Source organism: Chiloscyllium plagiosum, chromosome 31, assembly GCF_004010195.1.
Source record: "Chiloscyllium plagiosum isolate BGI_BamShark_2017 chromosome 31, ASM401019v2, whole genome shotgun sequence".
NCBI lineage: Eukaryota > Metazoa > Chordata > Chondrichthyes > Orectolobiformes > Hemiscylliidae > Chiloscyllium > Chiloscyllium plagiosum.
Window position 1 is genome coordinate 11,378,228 of NC_057740.1, and position 9,155 is coordinate 11,387,382.

At 40.0% G+C, this 9,155-nt stretch overlaps 1 protein-coding gene across 3 annotated transcripts in view; it reads left to right on the forward strand.

Moving 5' to 3' along the window:
- hdgfl2 (HDGF like 2) overlaps positions 1 to 8,909 on the forward strand; it is a 61,390-nt gene extending 52,481 nt beyond the window's left edge. Inside the window, exons 14-16 of one of the 3 annotated variants that reach the window (XM_043720963.1) lie at positions 3,446 to 3,647; positions 4,282 to 4,414; positions 7,576 to 8,909. In XM_043720963.1, the coding sequence (XP_043576898.1) occupies positions 3,446 to 3,647; positions 4,282 to 4,414; positions 7,576 to 7,672 (432 nt within the window). In that variant the 3' untranslated portion in view covers positions 7,673 to 8,909. Of the gene's footprint in view, positions 1 to 3,445; positions 3,648 to 4,281; positions 4,415 to 4,592; positions 5,384 to 7,575 lie in introns of those variants that run through there. The other 2 variants (XM_043720964.1, XM_043720966.1) reach the window with 2 other exon arrangements.
- The last annotated feature ends 246 nt before the right edge of the window (positions 8,910 to 9,155 follow it).

Sequence of the window (9,155 nt, forward strand, 5' to 3'; positions counted from 1 at the left end):
AAAATGTGGGGGATATAAACCGGAGTGGGGTAAAGGCAAACCAACATCCATTATCTCTTACAATTTATCTAAGAGAATCCAAAAATTCCTTAGCCTTTTCCGGCGATCCGAAGTTATACACTGATCCTTCATGGTTAAAGCATAGCGTCGCTGGGTAACATAAGGAGTACTGAATATTTAAGTCCCTTAAGCACTTCTTCGCCTCATCGAATGCCTTCCTCTTTCAGACCAGAGCTGGGGAAAAGTCCTGGAATAACATGATCTTGGATCCTTTATAGATGATGGCTTGGGAATCTTTTCCAAGATTTCTATAGGCTTCTAGGAGTATCTGCCTCTCCTTATAGCTCTGCAGCCGGAACAGGACCGGGCGTGGGCGCTGGTTCGAGCCGGGCCCACGTATTGCGACCCGGTCAGCTCATTCCATCCTTACCCGGCCTGATCCAGCCTCCAGATTTAAAAGCTGTGGAAGCCACTGCTCGAGAAATGCTGTAACCTGGCCTTCCTCTTCCCGTTCGGGAAGGCCCAGCAAACGGATATTTTTTCGGCGACCTCAATTATCGAGGTCATCAATATGATTCTGTAAGGTCTGGACTTGCTGTTCGAGAGTCCGGACCCGATCCACGGCCAATTGCGCTGTGGTTTCGGAGGTCGCGGCCTTTAGCTCCGCCCCTCCGACTCTGCGCTCGATTTCTTTAATGTCTCGGTCGTGCTTTTGCAGCGCGGCCGAGAGTGAGTCCCATCGGCTTCGGGATTCTTCAATGAAAGCGTCGATCTTCGCACCCAGTTTGGAAATGATTTCCACAAGGCTTGCCACTGTAGGTAAGTCCCCCGGGGCGGCTGCGGACACCTCTGCTGCAGCTGGAGAGGGTGGGGGAGGGGTTCCTGCTTGCTGAGAGCTGTGGGCTCCCTTCCCTTTAGTCATTTTTACTAAAGACTAGATTGTTTAAATTTAATACTAAGCAACTAATTAAATTAAACAGCTATTTTAAATGATTTGGTGAGTGTGGTGGGGGTGGGTGGCCCACTTTGCCCAAGTCTTGGGAGGAGCACTATAGACTCAGACTTGCTGGGTCGCCGCCATCTTGGATCCCCAGTACTATGCTTTTTGAACAGTGTTCGTGCTTCACTCCTACAGACAAATGGAGCATATTCCATCACATTCCTGATATTTGTCTTCTAGATCATGGACAAGCATTAAAAAATGGGAGGTAAACTATTCACTGCACAACTTGTGGCCTCGTGTATATTACTAGTCCAGGTTAGTTACTGGCCAGTGGCAACTCTCTTATTGCCTCCCTCCAATGACTGCAGAACTCCTCCTGGACTCAAAGCAGATTTTCTCCATCAAGTGGTACAGTGGGCATGATCTTCACATCAAGACTAGTCCAAGAAAAGTTAAAGAGCCACAACAACCTCTACACATGATCTTCCTTGACCCTACAAAAGCCTTCACCTCTGTATACAGAAGGTACAATGATGCATTCTCCTCAAATTGTTTGCTTACAAAAAATTGTCATTATCCTTTGCCTCCTTCCAGATAGCCTGTAAGCCATAATCTTCACCAGTGGAACCACCACAGACCCAATATATGTTCAGCTTGAGTCATACAAAGCCACGTCATCATATTACTGTCACTTCTCTCTTCACAGATACTGCACTCCATCCCATATTTATAAAACTTCCCACTGATATGGAGCTTTGGTATAGGACTGACAGGAAACTGTTAAATCTGTGTTGCATCCACTCAGAAGTTAAGACCATCCAAAATTCTGTTATGACTGCAGTCTGCAGACAATACTTGCATGTTCATATTCTGACGCTGAGCTCTAAACCATTGATGCACTAGCTGAAGCATATGAGAGAAAGGAGCTTGGGCAAAACATCTGGAAGACAAATACCATCTTCTAGCCTTATCCCACCATGCAACACTGCTTCCAATTCCCTGACTATCAAGATCTATGTCACTGATCAACATGGATCAATTTCCATACCTTCAGAGCCTCCTGTCAGGCAAGGACATAAAATAAAGATGAAATTTAACCTCCTGCACTGTACCACCATTGCCTTTGGTCCTCTGAGGAAAAGAAAATTTGAGGAATACCTTCAACCCAACACCAAGGTCATGATTCAGGACAGCAGTGCAATGAGCCCTCCTGTGTGTGTCAGAAATTTGGACAGGCTGTAGCAGGTGCCTCCTGTCCTTTTGAGAAAAATCAACAGCAATGTCCTTGCATACCCATTGGCGCAACAGGCAGCTTGTTATCGTGTCCTCCTTCAGGCCAATATTCCCAGTATTGAGTCACTGATTATAGTCAGTCAGTGGAGTTCGTGGTCATGTTTTCTTCAACTATATTACAGACTCCTAAGATGAACTGAGTTTGTCACAGCAAGAGGTTAATAGGAGAGCAATGAAAGCACTTCAAGAACTCCCTCAAAGCCTTCTGAAAACCTGCAAAAACCACTCTGAATCATGAGAATCTCTAACTCAAGACTATCCAAACTAAAGAAGAAACATCTGCAAGGGAGCCAACTACTTTGAGTGTCTCCAGTAAGCCAAGTAGGCAGAGGCCAAGCATAAATAGCTAAAAGAGTTTGCTGAAAAACTCACCTGATGTATACAGCACCTGCCTCACCTGCAGCAGTGTTTGCAAATCCAGCATTGGATTGTTCACTCTCCTATGGGCTCTCAACACTGGAATGGAAGGAAGTCACTCTTAATTGAGAGAGACTGCCTCAGAAGAGGGAAGAGTGGGGAGGATTCATTAATGGTAATACCATTGAATGTCAAGAGGTGATGGCTAGATTCTGCCTTGTTGGATATAGCTGTTGTTTGGCTCTTGTGTAGCGTGTCCTATTCCAGAACTTGAATGCTAATCTTTGCCAGCATTCCAATCCAATGCCAAGTGTGCTATATGGTTAGAGATGTCAGAGTATAGTTAAGAAACTATAATGAGATTCTTGTGTATCTGGTAGACATGCTCATGGATGGTGAAAATTCCCATATCATTTTCTGAATAAATGGAAGGAGGTTTCCCAATGTCCTGTCCTATGACACGGGTTTGTTTACAAAAAGCAAACTGGACTATGCTTCAAGTAGTATACAAAGTGCCACAACATGAGGAATGTGATAATGTCATATAAATTTTATTTTTCTATAACATTTCTAGAAGATATTTGTACATTACATTAAAATGTTGTTGATGTAGAATACGCATTTGCTATCTGAATATTTTAATTAAAGATTTTCATTTGAGCTATGTAACTAAATGTCTTTCTGGTTGAGTATGAGTGATTCTACCTAAGTAAAATTTTATATCCGAGGTGAGAAGTCAATCGATCTATTCAGCTCTTGATCAAAGATCTGAAACAAACCTAAGAAATATATGAAATGTTGTCCTCTGTGTGGAAGACCACTCTAACTCATTATGTTGATCATGGTTTCTAGATACGCCGCTATAAAGCTAGTCAGGAAGTTATGGCAAAAGCAAGTGAGATCTACAGTCATTTAAAGTCCATGTTTATGGGAGGAGAGGATTCTGGCAACAGTACACTGAAGAAGACTCATTCTGATCAGGAGCAGCAGAAAAATAACCAAGCCAAAGAGGAGAAAGAAGCTGAGAACAATATGAAGGAGAACCAGGATTCAGGTGAGCACCATGTACGTGGGATACTGTGCTGGGTTCGATGCTGTCCGTTACCCATCAAAAAAATTTCCTTTCTGTCACGGCATACATATCCCTGCCTCTTTTAGTATGGCATCTATCATGAGATTTTTTTTGTTAAAAGCTTTATATAAATACATACAACAGTATTGGAATTGCTCAATCCCTTAACTTGAGATTCATAATGTTCTTTAGCATGGATTGCAGCTCATTTTGAATGCCATTTTGAAAAGGTCATGTTTTTCCCTGATGGTTTAATTTAAACTTCTATTCTTTGTTGCGGACTGGGCCTCACAGAAGTCCCTTGCTTGAGTGTTAAATGGTTGCGCACAGGGGAATGTAGTTGACATGAGAGCACTTGGGCTGGACAGGGAGGAAATGATCATTATCCAACGCCCGTGCAGGATGGTGATTCTGTTTGTGCTTATTATGAGAACAAATCAGGGTCAACTTTGTTAGCCACAGTCAGCTATTCTGCCAGCTGTTCATTCTTGATGAAAATTCCTCAAAATATATAGAGACTCTAATTATTGTACTAGCTTCTCCCTGAGCTGGGTTAGATTTTAGAAACATGGTCTGGAGTTGATTTGTTCTGTTTTCCCTAATAAACTATCTGCAGATTCTTATACTGCAGTAAATGGAGAGACTACATCTCAGAAGAATGAAATACTTCCAGAGAACGAAGAACATGATCAGTCACAAGTAGAAAAAGAGAAGAATGATGAGGAAACATTGGTTGGCAAACAGAATAGGTGAGTATAATGTGCACACTTCAAGTAATTCATCTATGCCCTTAATGTTGCATTGTACCTGATCCATTAGAGTTCTGGATCATGCTCTGTTTAGTTGGTAGGCTTGAATGTTGGTCGATTCAAGTCTCAATTGTGTGTTTGAGCCTGAAATCTAGTAATTATAATCATTCTATTGCAGGGAAATGTAGCAGCCAGTTTGCCCAAAACATTGTCCATCAGCTAAGAACAAGATAGTTTGTGATTAGTTGAGAAATCAATATTGGCCAGGACATTGCTGTTAAGAATGCTACTGGATCTTTGGCACTTAAGCGCACTGATTTCTGCTTAAGTTCTCGCCCCAAAGACAGAATGTCCAACAGTGTTAACACCTAAAAGATGAACTATAGAAATTCACCAAAGATGTTGACGACACATTCTGAACCCACGGAAGGACATCTGGAAGGACAAAGGCAATAGATAAATGGGAAGCTACCACTTGCAATTTCTCCTCTCAGGCATGCACCATTCCGATTTGGAAATATTGCAATTCTTTCGCTGTTTCTGGATCACATCCTGAGTTCCACACACAGATGCGATCCTTGGCCAAAATATTTGACCACACCTGTATTTTGAGGCATCTTCCAAGCGAATGAAATTATCTGATCTCCAAAGCAGAAGAGGTTTTCTGAGAATTAGTTTTACTGTTAAATATATTTATTATTTTTGTTCTTGTGTTGTTTGAAAAAAATTGTCGTCACCAAATCAATTTGCAAGAAACACCAAGTAAAGGGAAAACGAAATTTGTACTGTATGAAAGCAGAGTAGTGATTGGCTAGCAAATGGGCTCTGACAAAGGCATTGCTATGGAGAAAGCACCAGTTGCTGATGACTGTCAGTTAAATGTCAAACTTTGTTTACATTTTAAATAAGATATGTTCAGTGATTTGATAAAGTTTTGTTCTGTGAAAATAATAAGACTGGCTATCACCTATTTTGTTGCATTGAAACTTTAGTGTCTGTACATGTTCTTTTTTGTCTCCAAAGAATAAAACATTGTGTATACGAATTTATTAAGTTGTAATGTATTAATGTATACAAATGTGCCAAATTAAAAGTCTGATTTGACAATCTTAAATCAACTGTCAGGGTATTCTTGACATACTCTGGCTTGGCAGTTAACTGTTAGTCATCAATAACTAGTTGAACTTTAGTAGAAGTGTTTCCATGGAGCTAATCAGATTCACTTGCTAACCAGTCAATTGTCTCCTCTCAGACAGTATAAATAATGTGTTTTCTTTTTAGTTTGGTATTGTTTATCAATTGCCCTGATGAGTGCAAGACAAAAGGACTTGACAGTGTGTCATTTGTTCAGTAGTACTCAAGTTTTGCACTGCCAAATAGGTATTTTATTTAACTTGAAGCTCACGACTGGTGCTGAACAGCAATTATTCTGCTAACAACACTTAAACCTAACAATATAGGGTGACCGCGGTATCCGCAAGAGCAGCTTCCGTAGTTTCAGTTATCCACTGTTTGCTGCAGCCTGACTTCGGCCATTCCAAGTAACCTGGTAAAAGCTTCTCACCACTTAGAGTTCACTACATAGAGTCATAACAGTGTACAGCATGGAAACATGTTTTTGTACTTTAGCTTAGAAATGGACCCAAAGTGTAAAGGTAGTGGTGCTGGCAGTTCTTCAAAGCCGAAGAGAAACCGTGAAGTGCTTCCCATCAGTGAAAAAGTGACAATTCACAACTTGATAGAACAACAGCAAAAATCGTAAGCTGGGGTTGCTAAGATGTTTGGTAAGAATGAATCTTCCATTCGTGAGGTGGTGAGGAACGAAATAATTCTACTTTTGCTGTGGCACCTCAAACTGTGAAAGTAACATGTACAGTGCGTGATAAGGCATTAGTTAAGATGGAAAAGTATTAAATTTGTGGGTTGAAGATATGAATATATGACAGTAAGGGATTACGGCAAAAGGCTTTAAGTCTATACATAGACTTTAAGAAAGAATCCACTGAAGAGAAGGATGCCAAGCCATTTACAGCAAGTAAAGGATGGTTGCGTAGATTCAGGAATAGGCATAACTTGAAAGATATAAGAATTACTGGAGAGATTGCGTCTGCCAATGAAGAAGCTGGTGCCATGTTTCCTGCAGAATTTAAGAAGTTGATAGAGGAGGAAGGTTGCTATCTAAAACAAGTCTTCAATTGCGATAAAACTGGCTTGTTTTGGAAAAAGATGCCCAATAGAACATACATTCACAAAAGCGCAAAGCAGGCACTAGGGTTCAAAACCTGGAAGGACAGATTAACTCTGGTAATATGTGGCAACACTGCAAGGCATGTGATCAATCCAGGCATGGTGTACTGATTGAAGAATCCTCATACCCTCAAGAATAAAAACAAAAACTATCTACCCATCTTCTGACCCCACAATAAAAATGTGTGGGCTGACAGCTGTGCTTTGTACCAAATGATTTCACCAATGCTTCACCAATGTATTTAAACTCTGTGTGTGTGTGCACAAGATGTTTCATTGCTCCATAGTCCCTGAAGGGTTAAACTCAACCATCAGAAACCCACTTATTCAGGAGAGAGAGCACAAGTATAATGTACAGTGTATTTTATTATAATTTCATGTTGATAATGCCTTATTGTGCATAATTTCTCAATTAGGCATTCCCATAGGGATGCATGTAAACAGAAAATGAGTTGTATATAGGGTTCACTGTTATCCGCTGCTTCAGCCATCCACGGTAAGTTTCGGAACATATCCCCACGAATAGCGGGGGCTATTGTACATGATTTCCCTACTTTAATCAAAGAACATTTCAAAATCTTCAGTTACACAAATGCTGACACCATGTGAAAAGTGTCTGTAAGAAGCTATGTCAGATGATTGAATGATTGGTACCATTGCTTCCTGCTGCTGCAGTTAATTAGTTATGTGACCAGACTGCATTTGGTCCAGCCAAAAGCATATCTATTTTAAATTTGGTTGAGACATTTTTAAAGTCCTTCTGTGTGAATTATCCACAGAATGCAGTGACCAAATAGTTGGGCAAACTCACTCAGATGTACTTATTTCTTTTGCTAGTAAAGAGTTAATTTATCGATACAGGTCATTGTACTTTTCTGTACATTCTGAATCTTGTTTTATCATTTCTGTTGTAGTGCTCCATACAAATCTGCCATGCTTCAATCAGATGATCAACACACCACTGACACAGAACCTGTTCCAATGGAGATGGAGTCAGCTAATGAGAACTGAGGCTTTGAGCCATAATGGACCATGGGACACGTTTTAAAATCTGGGTTGCTTTCAAAGAAGAACATTTGTCACTTGAATCGTCCTAGAAACTAGTAAAGACTGGTTTTGTTGTCTGCCCACGTGAAGAAGCTGAAAGAGGTCACTTACTTTGCAGAACTGTATTTCTTCATTTTGTTACAAGGAGAAAACAAAAATATTGGTCAGCACGTTTAAAGCATCTGTTTTTCTTACCTTTGAGCGAAGGAAGTGAATGTGGCACAAAGTGCAGAAATAACTGCCTTTTGGTGGATTAAATCTATCACCAAAAGTTTCGTCCGGTTTCTCGCAACTAGCGGAAATTCTGGATAGATACAAGAAGGGGGTTTTTTTTGGCCGCTATAATGTCAGCAATCAGGAGAACACCCAAGGATATTAATAACAGATACTTTACTTCATTTTAGAGTGAAATTATTCATTTAAAGTTTTTGTCAATCTGAATTGTATTCTCCACAAAGGTTTTGCTCTCAGAATTAGACAAAGGAAGTGTGTTTTTCTTTTTAAACTTCTTCCAGCTGCAGTGGTCCATCACATTACTTCCCTAAACTGCGAATTTCTCGGCTCCTACCTACCTTTTTTTTAAAAAGGAAGAACTGATTGTGTAGAGATTTCAGTTTTGTGACTAAGTACAACTTTGTTACCAGTACCAATTATTAAAGTGGGAGTTTTTATATGATGCTGATACTGATGTTGTGAGCTCTCTTAGGGTCCTTTGTTCAAAATAGGATGCAGGAGAGTTGCATTGCAGGGGAGACCTATAATGACTTGTGGATGTTAATACTCTGAATTCCTCTCTCATTCCTTCTAAACTCGATATATGGCATTCTACAAACTCTTCACACACACTATATTGGAAGTCAAGCTTTACCACCTAATTTCCTATACTAATTCTTTTACATGACCTCAAAACTGTGGAACTCCTTATTGTCCATTGTCTTCCCATCCTGCTATAACCTTAAGACTGAGAACTCCATTGTTGTTTGCCTAATCTCTGTCCTGATAGGCCTCATCTTCACTTTTTGTCTTAATCTGTGGTGGTCTGCACTGTGAGACTTGACCTCTGGCTTTTGTTTGTTAATAATTTAAAGAAAAGAAAATCAAATCTGTTGTAAAAGACCACCAAGGAAGAATGGCCTTTAGAAGGTTAATCTAGAAAGTTTTAAAATGCAAGCTTTTATATATTAAAAACATTTTGTGTGGAGTCTTTTTTTTAGAATGTTTCATGCTTGGTATGAAAGAATAATGAATATTATGTCAATCTGCTCACTGAAAAATATGAAGATACCGTTAACTTTATTCTGTCTTGATGAAGGCATTTTAGTTGAGGTACTGAATTGTGTATTTTTGACCATTTCAGTTTACTAACTAGGTTTACACACAAATAACACTGAAATATGGGTGGCATGGTGGCTCAGTGGTTAACACTGCTGTTTCACAGCACCAGGGT